This window comes from Dendronephthya gigantea, unplaced genomic scaffold, assembly GCF_004324835.1.
Source record: "Dendronephthya gigantea isolate DGI-Jeju-01 unplaced genomic scaffold, DenGig_1.0 000013F, whole genome shotgun sequence".
Classification (NCBI taxonomy): domain Eukaryota; kingdom Metazoa; phylum Cnidaria; class Anthozoa; order Malacalcyonacea; family Nephtheidae; genus Dendronephthya; species Dendronephthya gigantea.
In genome coordinates this window covers 1,734,886-1,757,786 of record NW_021163023.1, presented here as the reverse complement: position 1 = coordinate 1,757,786, position 22,901 = coordinate 1,734,886, and the positions used below count along the sequence as shown (strand labels likewise).

General features: G+C 38.2%; 2 protein-coding genes across 2 annotated transcripts; both read left to right on the top strand.

Annotated features, from left to right (window-relative positions):
• Positions 1-557: 557 nt before the first annotated feature.
• LOC114519288 (neuronal-specific septin-3-like) lies at positions 558-5,378 on the top strand. Its single transcript, XM_028539398.1, has 12 exons — positions 558-596; positions 705-735; positions 1,782-1,937; positions 2,439-2,612; positions 2,776-2,901; positions 3,133-3,214; positions 3,354-3,491; positions 3,577-3,694; positions 4,123-4,215; positions 4,288-4,384; positions 4,461-4,512; positions 4,868-5,378. The coding sequence occupies exons 1-12, from the start codon at positions 582-584 to the stop codon at positions 5,025-5,027; spliced, it is 1,242 nt and encodes a 413-aa protein (XP_028395199.1). The 5' UTR covers positions 558-581; the 3' UTR covers positions 5,028-5,378.
• A 104-nt stretch (positions 5,379-5,482) lies between these two features.
• Positions 5,483-18,159, top strand: LOC114519286 (agrin-like). The gene is made up of 15 exons (XM_028539397.1): positions 5,483-6,405; positions 8,082-8,303; positions 9,212-9,445; positions 9,973-10,194; positions 10,695-10,901; positions 11,393-11,632; positions 11,740-11,982; positions 12,492-12,695; positions 13,063-13,293; positions 14,088-14,324; positions 14,578-14,859; positions 15,295-15,432; positions 15,936-17,681; positions 17,765-17,840; positions 18,074-18,159. Exons 1-13 carry the CDS (start codon positions 6,336-6,338, stop codon positions 16,049-16,051), a joined length of 2,646 nt encoding a protein of 881 aa, XP_028395198.1. The 5' UTR covers positions 5,483-6,335; the 3' UTR covers positions 16,052-17,681; positions 17,765-17,840; positions 18,074-18,159.
• The last annotated feature ends 4,742 nt before the right edge of the window (positions 18,160-22,901 follow it).

The following is a 22,901-nucleotide window of genomic DNA, read 5'->3' as shown; positions in this document are numbered from 1 at the left end:
GTTGTTAGCATGTAGTTTAATGTATATGTGTGTGATCTATGACACTTTTTGGCATATGAATTACCATGAAAAATATGCTTCTGGTGCTTATATGACTTCGTTTGTACTCTCGTATATTTCTCGTAGAAAGAATCTTTCCATTCATGACCTTGGAAAAAGTTTAAGTCAAATAGAAAACTCTGACCACCATCGCAAGAGTGAATAGTCTAGTGGTGAAGATAACGGTCTCGCAACTGGCAAATTGAGGGTTCGAATCCTGCATGAGGAAAGTGTTTTCATCGTGAGTGTAAAGAAAAGATTCGGGTAAGATATAAAAGCAAAGCTGTTAGTCTTAGTTCGGGCAGCGTTACCATCCTGACCGTCATGGTCAAATTACCCTAAAACAATCGAGTTTACCTGTCCTAAATGAAACGCATACAAACTCAAATACAGGTCCTTGTCTTCCTTGACTAATAACGGGAATTTAGAATATATTGCGCATTTTGTTGCCTGGGTTGCTGTGGTTCTCCCAGACCGGAAATGAAAGGGTGTATGTTATTATTCTAATCAGTCTAATATCCGGTCTGGATTTGAAGCTGAAAATGGCCGACGAACAAGTAAGATTTTACATCTTTTTCCATCGAAAAATGACCTGTTTTTATACATTTTTTCACGCTAATGTGTACCGGTAACGTTTAACGCTTTAAATTCCCTTTATTCTCTAGCAATTCCTGCTGACTGACTTGCAATTTGAAGGTATGTGCAAATGAAAGTCACCGAACATTTTGCCGCTAAGTGGCCGAGTGAGGATTAGGTTGTTCACGCTTTCTGATAAAAATGTGGTCATTTTTCCACCATTTGCCATTCATTCAAAACCATATCGCTTCATTTAGTTTTTATATATAATATATATCATAAAATTTCCAATTCACTTCCTTATATATTATACAAATTATTATCAAAGTCGGCCCACAAATATTGTTGGAATTTAGCAAAGTCAAAACAAATGCTGTGCTGTTTAATTTGTATTTGTTTGTTCAATGGGGGTTCAATAATTAAAGTCAATATTTTTAGGTAGACTTGATATGGAATATGCGTGCTTGAATATTAATACAATGTACATATATGTACAAAATATTTATCAGTTTAGAGTACACCTTGTGAGGCTTTGAATATTGAAAGGCTTGAGTAGTTTTATTATATCAGCAATGCGCTGCTTGTAATGATGCATTATAAACCGTCTAAGTTTCAAAGGTTTTTTAATCTTCTTTGCCAAAAATGCAGCCTAGAAAAGGACCTGTTTGTTATCATTTGAGTGTCCTCTTAATATCAGACTTAAAACAATCATATTTCCTATCATCAATGAAATGAATGTTTTGAGACTAACAATACTGAAAATGATATGGATTGATTATGGATATTACACATAATTGTATGTATCAATGACATGGGAATGTGCCTTTATGCTACCTAACATTTTACTGATCTGACAATAAAAGTCTTTTCACCAGAACTAGTTTTGTCAAATCCAATTACCTTCTAATGGATGTTTTATAGTCTGTCAACTTGCAATGTATATTGGCAGCAAATCTACTTAGTCTGTGCAGCACTGCTTTATCAAAACCAAGTGAAATAGATCCAACAAAATTAGATTGTGCAAGTGAGCCTTAACACCTTATGATTTTATTCATCAATGGTGAACACTTCATATAGTTGGTTAATAGAACTTTACTACATCTAGATATACCACATTCACCATCTCACTATGCCTAACGACAGTTCATTCTTTTGGTGATTTTCAGCGCTAGCAAAAGTCTTCAAATTTGCTGATGTGGAGGAAAAGGGCTTCGTCGATGTGGAAACAATATCCACTCTGGCGGTCCAGTTGCTCGGGGGACATTTAACAGAAAGTCAGAAACATTATATCAAGGCAACGTCAGATGAGAAAACAGAAAAAGGTTGGTTGATCGTGCGTACAGATTGGACAGCATTGCTGGTTAAAATCAGGGACGGACCTAGACACTTAATTGGGGGTGCATATTCATATATTTGTCTTATGCCTGATTGATTTCTTTTGATAGAGATACTTTTACCCTCTTTTAAACTTGAATATATGAATATGCACCCCCCAATTAAGCATCTAGGTCCGTGCTTGGTTAAAATTGTGTATGGGTTTCAGCGTAACTTCTGGCTTGAACTATTTAATATTATTCTAATAAGCTTGCTCCCACACAACATCATAAAGTTCTGCCTACTTGAACTATTTATTTATCCTACTAGACTTGCTCCCCTATAAAACAGCATATCTTCCTACTTAAACTATTTATTCCTTTTCCTTGGCTTTCTACCTTACAACAACATAACTCCCTACTTGAACTATTTATTTATTTCTATCACAAGGCTTGCTTTCCTACAACAACATAACTGACTGTTTGAACAATTTATCATATTTCTCCTAGGCTTGCTTTCCTACAACAGTTTCATTGACATCATGTCAAAAGTGATGATGCAAACCACACAGTGGGGAAAGATGAAGACTTCATTGGAAAGTTATGTTGGCTTTGATACCATTCAGGAACAGATCAGAAAGAAATCTCTGAAACGAGGATTTGAACTGAATCTCATGGTTGTTGGTAAGTACAGACACTATGTACGAATATAATGTGAATTTTACCAATAGCTAAGTTCCAATATACCAAATTCCCCACTCTAAGGTAGTTTTCTCTTTTGTCTAACACCAGCAAATATACTCCATTGTCTGTGAAAGAGTGTTGACAATTCATTGTTTAATTATAGGAGCATCTGGCTTGGGCAAGTCAACTTTGGTAAACACTTTATTCAAAGCAAAGCTCAGCCGAACTTCTTCCATCTCCCAATCCTTTACAATACCAAAAACAGTGGAAATTAAAACAGTAAGCCATGGTGAGTAGGCATGAACACCAATATGATCAACATGTAATCAATAATAAAATCATGTTATCACCAGAGTCAATGGGTTATAAGTGATATAATCACCAATATATTGAACATTTTGTGACAAATGTGATCACAAATATAATCAACATGTTATCACCAATATATTTATCAATAGAATCTACAGGTTATCACAAATGTAATCACAAATATAATCAGTATGTGATATTCGTCTTTCAGTTATTGAAGAGAAAGGTGTTCGCTTAAGGCTAACAATCACCGACACCCCCGGCTTTGGTGACCAAGTCAACAATACTAACTGGTGAGTAAATTTGACAGTCAAAACACAACCATGTTTTATACATAGACAACATATCTTTAAGACCTTCTACTGATGAAAAAATTCCTCAGGTACTTTGAAGTATTTTGCAAGCGGAGGAGATAACAGTTTTTTATTTCAGCTGGGAGCCAGTTATCGAATATATTCACGATCAGTTTGATCAGTACTACAGGGAAGAGTCAAGCACTTATAGAAAAGCAAGAATTCCTGATACCAGAGTTCATTGTTGTTTATATTTTATTGAGCCCACTGGACACAGGTACGTTTAATGAGCTCATGGTTTACTTCGTGTAAGATTTAATGTGATATGTCTACAGCTGCCTGAGATTTCTTGAATATTTCAGGTTGAAATCTCTTGACCTGGAGTTCATGAAACGACTTGACAAATGTGTGAATATAATTCCTGTGATTGCAAAATCTGATACATTAACCTTGGAGGAACGAGAGGCATTTAAACGACGGGTAAGAAAACATACAAATGAAATTATTATGCATTACTAATGCAATCTCGATTGTGATTGGCTAAAAACCTAAAGATAATTCTCAATGTCTTGCCATCTACACGACATTGAAAATTATCCGTAGGTGACGTAATTTTTTGCAGCTAGTTTGTTGTCAATAATGGCGCAGGCTTCCTCTCTAAAAAGGAAATACATAATAAAACAATTATTGAATTCGGTTTTCGCATGATATCGAGAATTATCAAGCCTCAGTTTGCGTTATCCGCCTCAGCTTCGCTTCGGCAAAATGAAATAATGCAAACTTCAGCTTGATAATTCTCGATATCACACTCAACCTCATCCAATAATTGTTAATCATTGATTGATTGATTAACTAGTGAATAACTAGTCTACAGAACAAATTCTCCATTGGAAATATTTTTCTCCCAGATTCGTGAAGATCTCAGTCACACCGTCAACACGTATCCCATCATCCACGACGAGCTTGACGAGGACGAAGTTCGAACGAACACCAAAATCAAGGTATGCGCATGCGCTAATAAATTTCCGAGAAAATTGAGACCTGACCTCGATTGACTACCTCTTGTTTTCCAGGAACAACTACCATTTGCTGTAGTCGGTAGCGACAAAAACGTCTCGGTTGGCGGTAAGGCTGTTGTCGGTCGAAAAACTCGCTGGGGTGTTATCGAAGGTAGTTTTCCTTTGTTGAAAATATGTTTGATGGTAAAGTTGTGTTTTCTTTGACCTTTTCTTGTATCATATTTTAGTTGAGAACAAGAATCATTGTGAGTTTTCTCTTCTACGAGACATGCTGATTAAGTAAGTGAAATTATGTGGTCTACGGAGATTTTGGGCATTCAATTTGAGCGAAATAACTGAAGAAAATGACTGTAGATAGTTCTATTACAGCTAGTCTGAGAGAAAATAGCATTTCCCCAACTTCCAAGAAAAATCTGGTAGAGAATGGTATCACGTAGCTCTGAGGAAACTCTTCGTATAGCTTAGAAAAAACTCCCAGAGAAAGATTGAATACTTGTGCAACTCTGACAAAAATTGCCTTCGGGCATCTGTCGAGAAAACTTTATGAATGCTTAAAAGAAGTTCCTTATATGTTTGTTATTTCGTTTTACCGTTGAACCTCTCGTTAATTTTCAATTCATCCAATTTTTTTCAGGACGCACATGCAGGATCTGAAGGAAGTCACAGATTTTCTTCACTACGAGAGCTACCGGCGAAAGAGGTGCTCGCGAGGAAGCAACGGCGAACACTCCCCCCTGGATGAGAAACCGGAAATGACGCAAGAGAATGGCGTAATCAGTGAGAGTAACATATAAACACAATCAAATCTATTTCTACTGAAAACACACTGAATAATGACACAATTATTTCGACTTTTTATAAACTTTTGTATAAGGACAATTTCCTTATAAATTCTTTATTGTATCCCCGCATACATCTTCAATTTGAATTCGAACTAAATTTAAGTCCACAGGACGAATTTGACTGGGTTGGTTTCCCTTGGGTATTGTACTGTCTAAGATGGATGGACGGGAGGGGGTATTTCTAGTTTGTATATTTGAATTTGTCTCTTCAGGATAGTGTTATTTGAAATCGGTATATATTGTCAGGTAGCTTTAAAATTTGTCAAAACTTGCAAGGGGTTTTATGTTTTGTTAGTAAAACACACTACGTAAAATTGTCTCTCTTTTTTTGTTTCTTATATTATGCATATATGTATATGTGAATTAACCTTTGTTTAGTTCGTGCTGTTTCGTTCGTGTCTTATTATTAGTGCTGTCCATGTTTAGCTCAAAGTTTAGTCAAAATTCTCCATAATCACAACTTCCATATAGTATATCCATTTCAATTCTTGTACGGCATTCTCAGGGAGAAAACTGGAAAACAAGATGTAGTTTCGCAAAGGACGGCTGGGAAAATCTGACCACTATTAAATGCTTGGTGATCTTGGCTGCCCTCTGTTCAATCTGATGACGTTTACACAAAATCCCAGATCTGAGCTGACTGCTCTGAGGCTGAACTGTTTGTTTCACTGAACACAACCCCGATATCATAACCATGGTGACCTATATTGCTTCAATAAACTATATCAATTATTGTTCGTCTAAAGTCTGCCCTAGCGTAAAAAATCGTTTCGCGTCTAATTCTCATGTTTTTTTCCCTTGCCTTTTTAACGATCTTTTTGTTCAAGTTCTCGCATTGTTTTAAAGCCATATCTACAAAAATTGTTTCTTACCGTCTGCATGGAAACCATTTTACCAATTAGAAAATATAACCAATTAAAATATCCCTCATTTTTGCAAAACGGTGCACAAGAAATCACTGAAAACTCGCACTGGCTGTAACCAAAATGGCGAGATATATTATAACCACAATTATTCAAGTCAGCTTAAAAGCTATTGCTAAAAACGAACAAGCTCGAGCCCCAAGTTCAAAACCGCCACGGTAAATATCTCCAAGACTTGAATATCCGTCCTTTAGGTCGACACAAGGCCAATACTCAACATACTTTGGCGAATTTCTAGGCGTCGGTGAAATGGTCCACGAACGAGCAGATATTTTGCAGAGGCCATAAAGACGCGTACGTGCAGAGAGAGAGTGAGATAGAGAGGGGATTTCACAACATGGCAGCGATCAAAATGTTCCTCTTCGTCGCTGTGTTCTCGCTGGGCTTTGTCACCGTTTTTGGCCAAGGTAGGATAGTTTGAATATGATTTGAAACGAAAATGTTTTATATTTAAAAAAAACAGGGAAAAATTTTGATGAAATATACAACGAAACCAGCCTCGAATATCACACGTCATCTTTCAAATTCAAGATTTAGGTTATTCAAAAAATTAGATAACGTAGATCATAAAACATCAGGTTTGGTTCATTTCATGTATAAATCTGTAAAGGTTTCCGATTGAAACATTTTTAGTAAAGTAGGGAAAAAAAGACAGCATCATCCAATAGCCCTGGGTTATAGCTGGACCCATCTTTAGGCCTAACACCAAGCTATAGTTAAGAATTCTTTTTGAAACAAGAGAAAATAATTAATAATTTCTACTTCTGTCAAGGCTCGTTCACATGATCCAAGTAGCCTTTCTCGCGATGACGAATATACCGCCATTTTGGGGGTACGTTTAGGCTGAATTTATTCTTCAAATGGTCTGTTGATTCTAAAAAGAATGCCTTTCATGTTGTTGTAATTTTTTAAACCTATTTGAGAAAATTGAAAGTACCCAAAAACGTCATCGTGAGAAAGGCTAATTTTGTCAGATCCAAGTCACTTTTGATGGATGTTCTATAGTCTGTTCACTTGCAAAGTATATGAACAGCAAGTCAACTAAAACCAATGCTGTACTGCTTTATTAATCGCAAACTTTATTCCATACGTCAGAAGTGAATTGGATCGCATGAACAGGCCTGCTTTATATACGTGTAAAACTTAAAGCTACTACCCGAAAGATTTCGAAATATTATAACTTATGTAACTCTTCTCCTAGAGAGATGAACCTTTGGTAGAACAAGCGAAGTGATTAATTATAGCAATTTCCCTTCCAGTTAAAACAAAGAAATACTTAAGTTGTAACAATTGCTTGATCGATTTCGCAATGCAACTCATTGCCCGTGGAAAATGTCCCTTGCCAAGAATGCGTGTATATATAACTCGATATTTTATACACGTGTTCACAAGAACTATACTCTGAATATCAAAGAAGCTCTTGGGGCTGAACTTTCATGCAATCATTCAACTCTTTATGTAAAGCTACGAAGACTGTCTTTCTTATAAGAAAATTTCCCGGCTACTATGCATGTCATTTGCTTTACATGACAAATGTTGTAATTTCTCGATTGCATTAATCAATATCAAAATGCGTGGTGTATTTTTGTTGAAGCCTCCACGTCACCTGACATTGTATGAATCTGTATCAGCCTGGGAAAAAAATATCATGTATCAGCGAATTTCACGAGATCCCTTGCAGGCTCATTGCGTTACTTCAAGTAACAACATTTTTAGTGAAGATAACCCAGGTTTTTTTCTAACCTGCTATTGGCAAGGACAGTGGGGTCGAGATCAATTTGTTCCTACGGGGAAAGGGGAGCAGAGTGTTCCTTTAGGAAAACGAGTCTTTGCCACTAGCTACCTACTAACTGTCTCGAATTCGTTGTCATTTGGTTTCTAAGCTAACCTGTCCTAAAGTCCTAAACTTAGAACAAACATTTGTGTGAGTTCTGTCAGGAGAAAAAAATAGTTAGGAAGCACCCTCGTCCTCCCCCTACCCTACGATAAACAACCCCCCCCCCTTCCCAGTTAGGTCCACTTTTTTCCAATAATAGGATAAACTTGCTTCTTTCAAATACACTGAAGTTTATCTCTCTTCCAGGAGTATTATACGCCAATCCTTGCTGGGACAAACCCTGTCATTCCTATGCGACTTGTCAAGTCATTAATGGCACCGAAGCCGTTTGCGTCTGTCCACGGAACTGCACTGGACCACGGCGACCAGTCTGTGGAACAAACTGGAAGACTTACGATAGCGTGTGCGCCCTTATGGCAGAGTCCTGCGCTTTGAATGACTGGAACAGCCTAAGATACAACGGAGAATGTAAGTTTTATCCGAAAAACAACATCTTGTCAACCCAAAATATGAGTTATATCACGGCACAAGACTACAAATTTTGTGAGACATTCTGACTACTTTGACAATGACTTTAAAACAAAGTCGAAATATCATTACAAACTTGTTGTCTTTTTTATATAACTCGTATCTTAAGTTCAAAACATATTGTTTTTCGGAGCATTTTTTTTTCCTAATGCATGGTAGAGGTTTTTGGGCTTGTTTCGTCTTTTTATGCGTGTCTTTCTGTTACGCAAAATCCAAATTAACGGATCCAATTCACTTCTGGTGGATGTTTTATAGTCTGTTGATTCGCAAAGTATATGCGCAGCAAATATAATAACGCCAATACAGTACTGCAGTATCAATAACAGACTACATTCAATACAGCAGAAGTGAATTGGATCCAACAAAATTGGATCGTGTGAACAGAGCTTAACATTACCACCAAAACGAGAAATGCCTCATTTTTTGCCAAGTCATCAGTTGCCAAGACAGTGTTGTTTTGAATTCATTGTCTGACCTAGTTACCAATGTATGATAACAGAAGCATCGAATATAACAAAGTCATCTTATTTGTGTATATGATTCTTTGAGATCTTGGCAACAAATTTGTTAGTTTCGATTATAGTTACTTATTTTGGTAATATTGGGTAATCTTGCCAGTTTTATCAAAATAAGATTTGTTTGCCGTGTACCAAGTGTATTTTCTATTAAATTCACAATGGTATCGAGTTTCCAAAATCGGTAATTTTAGTTGAAGAAACACTGTCTTTCCGTTTTCCCGCTTTGCAAAACATGACGTGTCAGTTTAGCAGGGGAGCAGACAGAAGACGATGTTTCCACAACAATGTCTCTTCATTTTCCCTGAGTTCAACTACTTCCCTTTCTTTCAGGCAAGGCTGGAGATTGCCGCAACTCCATTTGGCAAAATCTCAATTGTCCATGGTACAGCAAATGCATATTACATAACGGCTTCCCAAGATGTTCCTGTGTACAGGAGAAATGCCCTACGAACTATGACCCTCTTTGTGCTACCGACGGAAGGACCTACCGGAACATGTGTCATATGAGACAAGCCGGATGTCAGAAAAGAAAACTACTTCGAGTTCGAAACAAAGGCCATTGTCGTAAGTGTGTGATTGTACGATTATTTGGTTAGGCTATCTATTGATTGGGCTATCGAATAATTGATTGACCTAGCGTTTAATTGATTGAGCTATCGAATCATTGATTGAGCTGTCGATTAACTGATTGGGCTATCGATTGATTGAGCTATCGACTATTTGGTTAAGTTATTGATTAATTGATTAAGCTGTTGATTAATTGGTTCCAATATAACCAAGGAGCAGCGTGGCAGCGTCTTCAAACAACTTAGCATCAAATGTGGTATAACAACTGCCTAAAATAAACAAAACGCTTCTCGACATTTCGACCTGAGGGCCTTGGTCAGGAGAGTTAGAATGATTTAATATTGATTAATTGGTTGACTATGGATTGATCGATTACACTGACGATGAATTTGCTCGGCTATTGATTATTTTACTCCTATCTTGATATACTATATATAGCTACCGTTTGTTCTCACTCGGATAGATTTATTGCCCACGAGCACTGTTTCAAATAGCCATAAAGAGAGCCGTTTCCTTTTTTTTAGTTCCAGATCCTTGTAGATTCCAATCATGCTGTTGTGGTGCTGTGTGTCTCGTGAATCAGACTAACTATGCTTCATGTTCCTGTGACTTCACCTGTCGTGATCAGTCCAGTCCTGTATGCGGCTCAGATGGCAAGACCTACAACAGTCCCTGTGCCCTACGCTTGGCTGCCTGTAAACAACAGAATATGAAACTTGCACAGGTGAATCTTGGAGCGTGTGTAGGTAGGTCTCATGTGTTAAAGTATTGATGAACACATGGCAAAATACAAGATGCACACCTGAACTCATTGAAGGCCAACCCCATGATGTTCCACTCATGTAATTTGGAAAGTTTAAATTGTTAATATGTACTGTATGCCTGCTCAGATCAAGGAAACATTGTTACTTCATATTTCATAAGTCATATTTGCATCACATATGATATTTTTTATATACATTGGATATTGTATCTTTTCATTCCCCAATATGACCATGGAGCAGCGTGGCAGCGTCCTCAAGCAAGCTCACATCAAATGTTGGTATAACAACTGCTTAGAATACACAAAAAACCATCTTAATGTAGCCAGTTGTCGTACCACCACGTTTGAAGCGAAAACCTATTTATTCCACAAGCTTGAACCTGAGTTTTTGAAACCTAAACAAAACTAGACAAATGGGGGCTCAGTTTCGTTCATTCACGACCATTTTGCTCGGCAAAATATGCAATGATGTTTCTTTTCTAGATCCCTGCATGCAACATCCAGCTTGCACACACCATGCATCGTGTGTCGTTGAACAAGGCGTAGCCAAATGTGTTTGTCCAGTTTGCCCTGCCACGCGATCACCGGTCTGTGGCTCAGATGGAGTGACGTATGACAACGAATGTATGTTGAGAAGAGCGAGTTGTATTGCAAGGTTGCCCATCGCTACTGCACGTAACGGATCTTGCAGTAAGTATTCACCCATTTACCCATAAGTATTTGCTCATAAAGATGTATGAAAAACGTCGTCCTTGTTTTTCCGTAGTAACACTGCATCAATGATCCTTACTGGACCTTATTTAGGTTTCCTCCTGTAGTAACACTGGATCAATAAGATATGATCCTTACTGGACCTCTAGGAAGAAGAGTTTAGAACTGATAGAGCTATCCAGTATAAATAAAGTTAGTTTAGTTTAGGTTTCCTCCTGTAGTAACAATGGATCAATAAGAGATGATCCTTACTGGACCTCTAGGAAGAACAGTTTAGAACTGATAGAGCTATCCAGTATAAATAAAGTTAGTTTAGTTTAGGTTTCCTCCTGTAGTAACACTGGATCAATAAGAGATGATCCTTACTGGACCTCTAGGAAGAACAGTTTAGAACTGATAGAACTATCCAGCATAAATAAAGTTATTAGGTTTCCTCCTGTAGTAACACGAGTTTCTAACGTTTTCTTTAGACGCGATTATAGCCCCAACAGGTTCCAGCAATCCCTGTTCCATTGGCCAGTGTGCGCACTATGGAACTTGTATGATGTTCCGAGGCGTACCAAAGTGCGTATGCCCAGACCTGTGTCCTCAGAGAATGGCGCAAGTATGTGGTTCCGACGGCTTGACCTATGAGAATGACTGCGCATTGCGGAGAGCAAGCTGTAAATCAGAGACAACGATCATTGTGGCCAGCAGAGGATCTTGTGAAGGTAAAACATTGCCTCTTCCCCTCCACTCCCCGGTGCCCACGGTTCTGTATTGGAGCCGTCACGTAAGGCTTAGATTCGTTCTTTTTACTTTTATTATGTTTCATCAGTGAGCCCAACTTTCGAGCCCACCAAACCAACCATGGATCCATGTTTTGACCAGACCTGTGCCTTCCACGGGGTGTGTGTCGTCGACCAGGGTCTTCCTAAGTGTGTCTGTCACACCAACTGTCCTAATACAACCTCTCCCATCTGTGGTTCTGATGGAAAGACTTACGAAAATGAATGCGATATGAAAAGAGCCAGCTGTGCTAAACAGTTAAGGATCACTGTTGCATCAAGATCACGTTGTCGTGAGTGATTGCTATACAGAATAATTACTACCATAGCATACCATGCAATAGCATAGCATACCATACCATAGCATACCATAGCATGCCATACCATAGCATACCATACCATAGCATACCATAGCATACCATAGCATACCATACCATAGCATATCATAGCATACCCTACCATAGCATACCATACCATACCATAGCATACCATAGCATACCATACCATAGCATACCATAGCATACCCTACCATATCATACCATAGCATACCATACCAAACCACACCACACCATACCATAGCATAGCATACCATACCATACCATACCATACCATACCATACCATACCATACCATACCATACCATACCATACCATACCATACCATACCATACCATACCATACCATACCATACCATACCATACCATACCATGCCATACCATACCATACCATACCATACCATACCATACCATTCCAAACCATACCAAAGAAGACCACGGGTGTTAACTATTCCTTATTTTCTTTCAGCATGTGACACGGCAAACTGCTGCTGTGGCGCTGTCTGTAAAGTGAGAAACAACACAGCATCCTGTGAATGTGATTTCATGTGTTCCGCCCAAAATGATCCCGTCTGTGGTAGTGATCGTAAAACATATGCCAACGACTGTGAACTGAGGTTAGCCGCATGCCGAACAAAGAATAGTGCCCTTACCCGGATATCCAGAGGAGCATGTAAGTATTATTTTGCTATTGTATATCATATGATTGGATCAATAGGGCTATTAAAAACTATTGAGTTTCAGTTTCAAAGCTCAAATGGTCCTTAATAGACCTCTAGGATGAACAGTTTAATACCAATAAGTTAGTTTAGTTCATGTTTCACCCTGTAGTAACACTGGATCAATACGAGATGGTCCTTACTGGACCTCTAGGAAGAACTGTTTAGATCTGATAGAGCTATCCAGTATAAATAAAGTTAGTTTAGTTTAGGTTTCCTTCTGTAGTAACACTGGATCAATAAGAGATGATCCTTACTGGATCTCTCAAAAGGGTCTCCAAAATCTGGTGAGTGTTTTTACTCAAGCTAATCCTCTTATAGGTCCAACCGTTGCACCCACGATAGATCCTTGTGCGTTTGGTATGTGTGCTCATTATGCCACATGTAAGGTTGTCCAAGGTTTGCCACGATGTGTTTGCCCAGATCTCTGTCCCAGTATCTTCTCTCCTCAGTGTGGCTCGGATGGAAAAACCTACCAGAATGAATGTGCTTTGAAAAGAGAGAGTTGTGCCAGGCAAATGAGGATCACAGTGGCAAAGAATGCACCTTGCGGTATGTGAAACGCACTTGATATCGTGAAATATTAGTTCATCCAAAAAAAATCATTTCTTCAACCCATCCGTCCAGTATATATGTATCGTGCATGCACGACCCCAATATTGTCATGGGAGGAGTCTTAAAGAGAATATTTTGATAGTACTACTGTATGTTAGGTTACTAACCAAGCAAGCTAAAAGATTGCTTGATTTACTTGACTACGGTGGGAATTAAACTTGTGACCTTTGGTTTGTTAGTTCAATGCCCTTCCAACTGAGCTACTATAGGTTAGGACAGTTCGGACATGTGAAGTTTTAGAAGTCAGTTATCATCTCTCTTCAATATCTGGATATCGTAATTTCAAGTAAAATTTTAGCCTGTCCGGTTGGAAACCAAGGCTGGATTTCCACTTACGGAGAAATAGTTCGCTAGCCGCTATTCCTTGGAATTTCAACAGCATAAGTAAATTAGTTCAACTTGACTGTTCTCAATTCAAAAGAAAATATGCAAACATTTCGCTAGCGAACCATTTCCGTGTAAGTGGAAATCCACCTTTCGCGTGTTAATTCACTTGAGTCACATAAACACAAATATTAGAACTTTGAGAAAGCGAATATTCTACAACAATCATGTTGGACAGCGTCCCTAATGCATACAAAAGTGTAGAACACCCGACGACAGGGTTAGTAGCCTTGCTTCGAGTTTAATAGTTCCATCCAGTGATTATATGAGATCGCTTCTAGCAAAGTTTAAATTACGGGTGGTGAAGTCGAGTTTCGAATTAACTTTCCCCATTGTTTTCCACGTAGATCCACCTACTACCCAACCCCCCGGACCAACAACCTGCACAGAAGTGGTGTGTCAGCACTTCTCAAAATGCGAAATTGTTGGAGGTTTGGCAAAATGTGTTTGTCCTGCTCTCTGTCCGGGAGCTGGGTTCAGGATATGTGGTTCTGATGGGAAGACATACGAAAATGAATGTGATTTAAGAAGAACAAGTTGTCAGGCAGGCAGAATTATATCCATCGTTAGGATTGGAGTTTGCTGTAAGTTAAATAACTGCACGATAGTTAGTTATGCCACTAAGATGGACTTATCTTGTTTAGTTTTTCCTGTAGTAACACTAGATCAATAAGAGATGATCCTTACTGGACCTCTAGGAAGAACAGTTTAGAAGTGATAGAGCTATCCAGTATAGCAACACTATAGTTAGGCCAGTTTAGTCTCACGTGTTCCACAACAGAAGACGATTTCAGTGGATGTTTTCCTCTACTAAACCATTCTTTTCATGACATGTAGTGCGCACTCTACCCGCCCCAACCCAAGCCGTCACCCCCCAAGTCGTACTACCGACCAACCCCCCTGCTGGAAACCAACTGTGCAACTCTTATCAATGTCCTAACTACGGGCTGTGCGAGGTCTACCAAGGTCAACCGCGATGTGTGTGTCCCAGTCCCTGCACGAGCGCGAGAAGTCCAGTGTGTGGCTCCGACGGCCGAACGTACGATTCCGAGTGCATCCTCAAAAGAACCAGTTGTACTTCAAATAAAGCAATTATCGTTGCCAAGCCAGGATTCTGTGGTATGTCTTTTGAAAAAATATTGCGCCTTGCAAATATCGGTTACCATCCTAAATGCGCATTGTCTTAATTCGACCAGGATTTCCAGTCGAAATTAAGTCTATTAGCACGCTAATAAGGCTCTAGAAATAGCCTCGGTTTAAATGGCACTTAATCATAAATCTATTCCCAGATTGAGCCAGTCTGGGTTAGTAGAATTGCAAAGTTTGGTTATGGATTAGAATGTTTTAAAATGCGAGATTTGTAAGATTAGGTATGGATTTGGGCTAATCCTAACCTAGATTCGTGTAATCAGATTAGGTATTGAGGAACGTGGAATTATTACCGCTATATTGCCTGCAATTTTTATGCATACGAGATACGCGATGCTATAGTTTTCAAATCAGTGGATAAGTTGTTCTACTTTACGAATTTAACTTACAACTGTTTTTCCCTAGAACCAGTAGGTCGCTGTCCAGCTGCAAAAGTGTGCAACAAGCAATGTGATCGAAACATCTGTGCAAAGAGTGGAATGCGTTGCTGTTTAAAAGGAACCAAAATGGAGTGTACCCTTCCTGTCTGGAGTCCTATTGTCCGTACGTATATTGAACTGTGCACCATTTATTAGTCAGTAATTCGGAGCTATCAAGTGTATATTTATAAAGATATTAATAGTTTACACCAATATCAAGTATAAATAAAGTTAGTTTAGTTTACGTTTTCTACTGGTAGTAGTAACACCGTGGATAGTTAAAAGTTGATTTTACTATCCATGGTAACACTAGGTCAATAAGAAATGATTTTTACTGAACCTCTAGGAAGAACAATTTAGAACTGATAGAACTATCCAGTATAAATAAAGTTGGTTTAGTTTAGGTTTCCTCCTGTAGTGACACTGGATCAATAAGAGATGATCCTTACTGGACCTCTAGGAAGAACAGTTTAGAACTGATAGAGCTATCCAGTATAAATGAAGTTAGTTTAGTTTAGGTTTCCTCCTGTAGTAACACTGAATCAATAAGAGATGATCTTTACTTAACCTCTAGGAGGAACAGTTTAGAACTGATCGAGTTATGCAATCATATATATCTTTTCCTAGGTCGATATGTCTGTCCGGCAGACCCGTTAGGGTGTCGTGACGATGCTGATTGTAACGGTGGCTGGATATGCTGTGACACAGGTTGTACTAAACAATGTACCGCTCCCAGACTGTAGTTAGAAAGCCGATAACATTTCTCCAGAGATTGTCATTTGCCGCTGGTATTTCTTGATGCTGAGTATTTAACGCGAGATATATTGAATATAAACTATAAATACGATTTCAGACTTGTCTGGTTATGGGCTGAAATATTTAGATAATAATAAAATCGTATATATGATCAGTTGCATTTCGTTTCCAGTCGATGTATGCTTTCAGCCATCGACTAAATTTTCATCTATAGCCAAGAAAAAAGTCCAGGTAAAAATTTCATGTTCAGTAAATTCAAATACACGACTTTAATTCATGTATTTAGAACTTTCTGAATATGAAATTACTAGCGTGAAATTAATACCACAGGTTATCACAAACTTTTACGACAATATCTGTGGCATTTTGCAAAATCAACCAAACTTTACAGTTTTAGGCTTGTTCACACGATCTGACTTTGTCTGGTTCAATTCACTTCTGACGTATGGAATTTAGTTTGTTATTGATAAAGAAGCACTTCGTTCGTTTTAGTCCATTTGCTGCTCATGTACTTTGCAAGTCAACAGGCTATAAAACATCAATCAGAAGTGAATTGGACCGGACAAAATTACATCGTGTGAACAGAACTCAGACTCCTGCCAACATGCTATTTCTGCATCTGTTATGTTGGATTACATTCTACTTGTCCCAGTGTCCCGACCTAAATATTTCCTAAGGGAGCTGGAATCATCTTCTTCATTGCTTTATCCTCAGTCAAAACTAATATCTTCAGTCTAATCCTAGTTGTTCAGCTGATATTTCACGACCTAAATATTTCCTAAGGGAGCTGGAATCATCTTCATTGCTTTCCTCAGCCAAAACTAATATATCCAGTCTAATCCTAGCTGTTCAGCTGATATTTCACGACATAAATATTTCTCAAAGCAGCTGGAATCATCTTCTTCATTGCTTTATCCTCAGCCAAAGCTAATAACTCCAGTCTAATCCTAGCTGTTCAGCTGATTTTTCAAAAAGTTTAATAGAAGTTTGTCGATGTAAGAGTGGCTGCAAAGGGGGAAAAAATCTGACCCAGAATAAAGGCGTTCCCTTATGAAAGAGGTCTGTAAGGGAGCTAAAATCATCTGCTTCATTGCTTTATCCTCAGCCAAAGCTAATATCTCCAGTGTAATCCTAGCTGTTCAGCGGATATTTCAAAACGTTTAGAAGAAGTTTGTCGATATAAGAATGGCTGCAAGGGGGAAAAAATCTGACCGAGAATAAAGGCGTTCCCTTATGAAAGAGGTCTGTAAGGGAGCTAAAATCATCTGCTTCATTGCTTTATCCTCAGCCAAAGCTAATATCTCCAGTCTAATCCTAGCTGTTCAGCGGATATTTCAAAACGTTTAGAAGAAGTTTGTCGATATAAGAATGGCTGCAAGGGGGAAAAAATCTGACCGAGAATAAAGGCGTTCCCTTATTAAAGAGGTCTCTGTAAGGCAGCTGGAATCATCTGCTTCATTGCTTTATCCTCAGCCAAAGCTAATATCTCCAGTGTAATCCTAGCTGTTCAGCGGATATTTCAAAAAGTTTAGAAGAAGTTTGTCGATGTAAGAGTGGCTGCAAGGGGGAAAAATCTGATCCAGAAAGGCGTTCCCCTATCAAAGAGGTCTCTGTAAGGTATTGCGTGGTGGTTTATGCAAATGTTTTTACTTTTCGCCACAAAGAAACACCATTACACATATTTGGTTTGATTCTTTTAGGACTTCGACCTTTTGAAGTGTCCGAGGCAAATACCATCCGATTCGATTATAGCCTTTAGAATGCATTTATTTTAAGGTACATTGCAATGCTTAAATCTTCCGAAAATACATGTTATCACTCAAATATAGTGCTGTTCTAGAAATAAAATCTTGAATTTCGATAAAGAAACGCCATAAAATTCCCATGCTTCGCTTCCATTTAAAGATTTTGTCAAGTGCAATTCGTAGGCGTATCATTTAGCTTTCAGCAATCAAGTACCTCCTTTGCTGATCCGCTTGTAAATATTTGCATTTTCTTTTTCTTAACAGGAAAAGCCAGTATCCTGTTATTGTGCTATTTAATAGCAGGGGAAACTAAGAATTGGCATTCTTCTGGTACTGCTGAAATGGCTGGCACGAAAGAAGCATGTCTGCTCCTGTTTGTTGGGTTTTTTGTGCTGACAAGTGCTGAACCTCACCACTACGGACGTAAGTATAATTAAAACTAATTATGTTTGTTATGATTAACAAGTTAAATACATTGAAAGTATAGCTAAAGGTTTGGAAATATTGGTAAAATCAATATTAGCATCATGTGAACATTAGCCATCGTTTAAAAAAACCCAAATACTTTAAGTTATGAAATGAATATTGTGGTGATGCTACTCTCAACCGTGGGTAAGCTAAAGAATTAGCTTGACCACGGTGAGAATATACAAACATATTCTAACCATGTTTAAGTGCATATCAGTCAGATTTTCATGACAACAGGTGGCCCACGTTTATCCATGATCAGTTCGGAACCACGCCTTTCCAACACACTAATTTTTTTCATCTTTCCTTAGGTTACAATTTTTACGAAGCCTTTCGTTCTCGTTTTTTATGCCGGTTTAAACGCTGCCATCGTTACGCTGAATGTGAAGTTCAGAACAACACAGCCGTGTGTGTTTGCCCTAAAGTTTGCTCGAAGAAGTATTCCCCGGTCTGTGGAACCAACTGGAAAACCTACAACAATTTTTGTGAACTGGCAAGAGCTTCCTGTCTGGCCGACAGTCGATTAAGACTTCGTTATTATGGGCCATGTGAGTAAGAAAGTGCCTTTTATTAAAAGGGATATCTTGTTCAGAAGATTATCTAACTTTATTTATACTGGATAGCTCTATCAGTTCTAAACTGTTCTTCCTAGAGGTCCAGTAAGGATCATCTCTTATTGATCTAGTGTTACTACAGGAGGAAACCTAAACGAAACTAACTGTATTTATACTGGATAGCTCTATCAGTTCTAAACTGTTCTTCCTAGAGGTCCAGTAAAGATCACCCCTTTTGATCCAGTGTCACTACAGGGGGGAAACCTAAACTAAACTAACTTTATTTATACTGGATAACTCTATCAGTTCTAAACTGTTCTTCCTAGAGGTCCAGTAAGGATCATCTCTTATTGATCCAGTGTTACTACAGGAGGAAACCTAAACTAAACTAACTGTATTTATACTGGATTGCTCTATCAGTTTTCAACTGTTCTTTCCGAGGGTCTGGTGAGAATCATCTTTCATTGACCCTAGAAAAACACTTTTTGCGATCAAAGACTATTATTGTTTTGAAGGCAAATCTGGCAGCTGTAGACGAACACATTGGCAAAGACTGAGATGTCCTTATCGAAGCAGATGTGAGTTGGTCTACGGTCTGCCCCGATGCAGTTGTCCAAAAACCTGTTCATTCGCTTACAAGCCGGTTTGTGGCTCAAATGGTAGAACCTACAGAAACAGCTGTGAATTAAGAAAGGCCGCTTGTAAAGGAAGAAAATGGTTGTATGTTAAGCATCCGGGACATTGTCGTAAGTAAACATTTGATTGGTCACCACCAATGAACTCAAAGTATAAGAAATTAGGAAAGTTTAAATTTAACTTCCACTACCTTTTGCTACCTTTCAGTCATCTATGGCGTTTATGATTGGTTAATCAGATTGCATTTCTCTTGTAGGTCCTGATCCTTGCGCCCGCATTGACTGCTGTTGCGGTGCTCAGTGTAGGGTGAATGAAACGAACCACGCAAGGTGTGCATGCGAGTTTGCCTGTACTCTGCAATATGATCCAGTCTGTGGTTCAGATGGCAAAACGTACGGCAATGCTTGTGGTCTGCGGAGTGCTGCATGCGTGGAACAGAACCCTGGTCTTAGGGTAGTCAGCAAGGGACGTTGCGAAGGTAATATCACGAAATTTGACCTACACCTATACTAGATTTCCCCTTAGTGAGCCTGATCGTAGGTCATATGAGTTTGGTTCTACTTAACCTTACACAATAAGACATGGCATAGAAAGAAAATTCACCTTCAGCGCTGCTGTTTTTCAAAAGGTCAACGCGAGCAAGTGTCTTAGAAATTTAGTTTTGAGGGTTCGTAAACGCAGACAGACTTTTTTATTGCTGTTAGGGAATTTCAACTGTGCTGTCAAGTGTCAAGCTCTTCAATCTGTTTCGCTCAGAACTTTAAAGTTCTCTGAATATTGATAGTTCTCCTTTATATTGAGGTGACTAAATACATGGAATTGAATGAGCAGTTATCAACAAGATTACTCCATCTAGATCCAAATTTTAATGTGTTCAAAATTAAACGGTTCAAAACAATAATATGACTTGGGCTTTACGACACAATTAACTCTTCTCAAAAATACGCATTATGCAACATTCACAATGTAGTTTGGAAAAAATATGTCTATTTTAGATGTATCAACTACCCCTCAAAATGGAACAACTGAACCTCCACCTGTTATCACAACTGCTCCCCCACCTGAGGTATCAACTACCCCTCAAAATGGAACAACTGAACCTCCACCTGGAACAACTGAACCTCCAGCAACTACTTCCAATCCCTGTGCGAGATGTAGATTCTATTCCATTTGTGATTTAAGGAAGGTGCCGCCTGCTTGTGTCTGTCCATCTCCGTGTGGGGAAGTGTTCAAACCCGTCTGCGGATCCAACGGGGTCACTTTTGGAAACGTTTGTGAATTGCAAAGAGATAGCTGTAAAAGTCAACTTCTCATTGAAGTTGTGAGCCAGGGGCCATGTAAGTAGATTATTGACTTTCTTCTTTTGTGACTTTTGGTGATAGTTTTCTTACATATGATGTAGTTTCTTCAACCGCCGATTAGGAACTATTCTAACAGAATAATCTAATAGATTAGCTGAAGAGTGGATTAGATTAGATTAGTTGAGGTTTGATTAGATTGAATTTAGATTCGATTAGATTAATGAAGATTAGACTAAGGAGTAGATTTATTATTTTTAAGCTAACTTGTTTAGGTGACAAACGAGATAAATAATTGCAATTATAAATAGAATTGCCTATAAACATTCTCCAAAATTATTCTTGTTCTTTTAGGTCCTACTCCGACATCAAATGTAACAAATCCAGTAGCATAAAGCGAGGTCACTTCAGTGTTATGAGTTTCCAGTTAGTTTCTTGTGAACTAGAATCTTTCATATCATAAATAGAACTTTTGGATTTCTTTTTGTTAAAAATCTTGTAAAGGTCTTTTAACCGGTTAGTTTGTGAATCCTTGGAAATGTTTTCATTATGACATTGCAAAAGGATTTAGGTAAAATAAATAAATGCACAACCTCGTACCCAGGGTCTTTTTTTCCCTATAACACAGCGAAATTACCCTGGGTCCTGGACTTGTCGCACGTCTTAAAACCCGTTAGTTGAATCCTTGGAAGAATGTTTTTCATGATGACGTTGAAAAAGATTGAAGTAAAAGAGAAAACACTGTCCATTATCCCCAGAACAAATAGTTGGAACACTGATGATTATGATAACTATCCATGATCGCTGATCATTATGATAATTATTCATGATAAAAAATTTCAAATATGGCGGTAAGTAAAAATTGAAAGGAATTCTTCCCTTCCAAAAATTGCTTTATTTCTGTTAAATATTAATAAAATTGTTGTTGATGCTAGCTTCGAAACGTTACTTGAAATGCTACAGTCTCTTCACAGTGGCGTAGCCAGCCTGACGATTTTGTCCCGCTATGGTCAATTTTGACGACTTTTTCAACTATTCAAAAACTGTCTTAAAATGCTAAAAATTGCTTCCTAAGACTAATATCTTTCATTTTAGAGCATATTTCGTTGGTTTTTGGAACATTGAAAAAGTCGTCAATTTTGACCAAAATGGTAAGGCTTACCCCTTACCATTTTGGTCAATTTTGACGACTTTTTCAACTGTTCAAAAAGTGTCTTAAAATGCTAAAAATTGCTTCCTAAGACTAATATCTTTCATTTTAGAGCATATTTGGTTGGTTTTTGAAACATTGAAAAACTCGTCAAAATTGACAAAAAATGGTAAGGCTTACCCCTTATCATTTTGGCCAATTTTGACGACTTTTTGAACTTTTCAAAAACCGTCTTAAAATGCTGAAAATGGCTTCCTAAGATTAATATCTTTCATTTTAGGGCATATTTGGTTAGTTTTTTGAACATTGAAAAATCATCAAAAATGACCAAAACGGCAAGGCTTACCTCTTACCATTTTGGTAAATTTTGACGACTTTTTCAACTGTTCAAAAAGTGTCTTAAAGTCTCCAAAGAAAGGATTAAATGAAATAAAAAACTTGGGTCTTTCACCACAAGCAACGGTGGCCGAGTGGGTTAGGCCAGTAGTCCAAAAGCGGTGGTGGTTCAAGCCCTTGCAGTGTCAAAACATGAGTTGCGAATTCTTATTTAATTTCAAAGTCTCCAAAAAAGGATTAAATCAAATAAAAAACTTGTATCCTTCACCACAAGCAGCGGTTGCCGAGTGGGTTAGGACAGTAGTTATTCCATAAGCGGTGGTGGTTCAAGCCCTTGCAATGTCAAAACATGAGTTGTGAATTCTTATAAAATTTAAAGTCTCCAAGGAAAGGATTAAATGGGATAAAAAACTTTCGTCTTTCACCACAAGTAGCGGTGGCCGATTGGCTTAGGGCAGTGGTTTGTCCGTTGACGTTGGTGGTTCAAGCCCTTGCAGTGTCAAAAAATAAGTTGCAAATTCTTATTTAATTTCAAAGACTTGTAAGGATAAGGTGAAAAAATTCTAAGTCTAAAAAATTCTAAGTTTCACCACCAACACTGATAGCCGGTGGTGAAAGACTTAGAAAATTTAAAAAGTCTTAAGTCGAAG

Excerpts from the sequence above, each read along its gene's own strand:
- LOC114519286 (XM_028539397.1), top strand. The coding sequence starts at position 6,336 with ATGGCAGCGATCAAAATGTTCCTCTTCGTCGCTGTGTTCTCGCTGGGC. Across the intron at positions 8,304-9,211 it reads CCTAAGATACAACGGAGAAT|GCAAGGCTGGAGATTGCCGC; the intron begins GTAAGTTTTATC and ends CCTTTCTTTCAG. Across the intron at positions 9,446-9,972 it reads TCGAAACAAAGGCCATTGTC|TTCCAGATCCTTGTAGATTC; the intron begins GTAAGTGTGTGA and ends CCTTTTTTTTAG.
- LOC114519288 (XM_028539398.1), top strand. Across the intron at positions 736-1,781 it reads GACTGACTTGCAATTTGAAG|CGCTAGCAAAAGTCTTCAAA; the intron begins GTATGTGCAAAT and ends GGTGATTTTCAG. Across the intron at positions 4,216-4,287 it reads GAACGAACACCAAAATCAAG|GAACAACTACCATTTGCTGT; the intron begins GTATGCGCATGC and ends CTTGTTTTCCAG.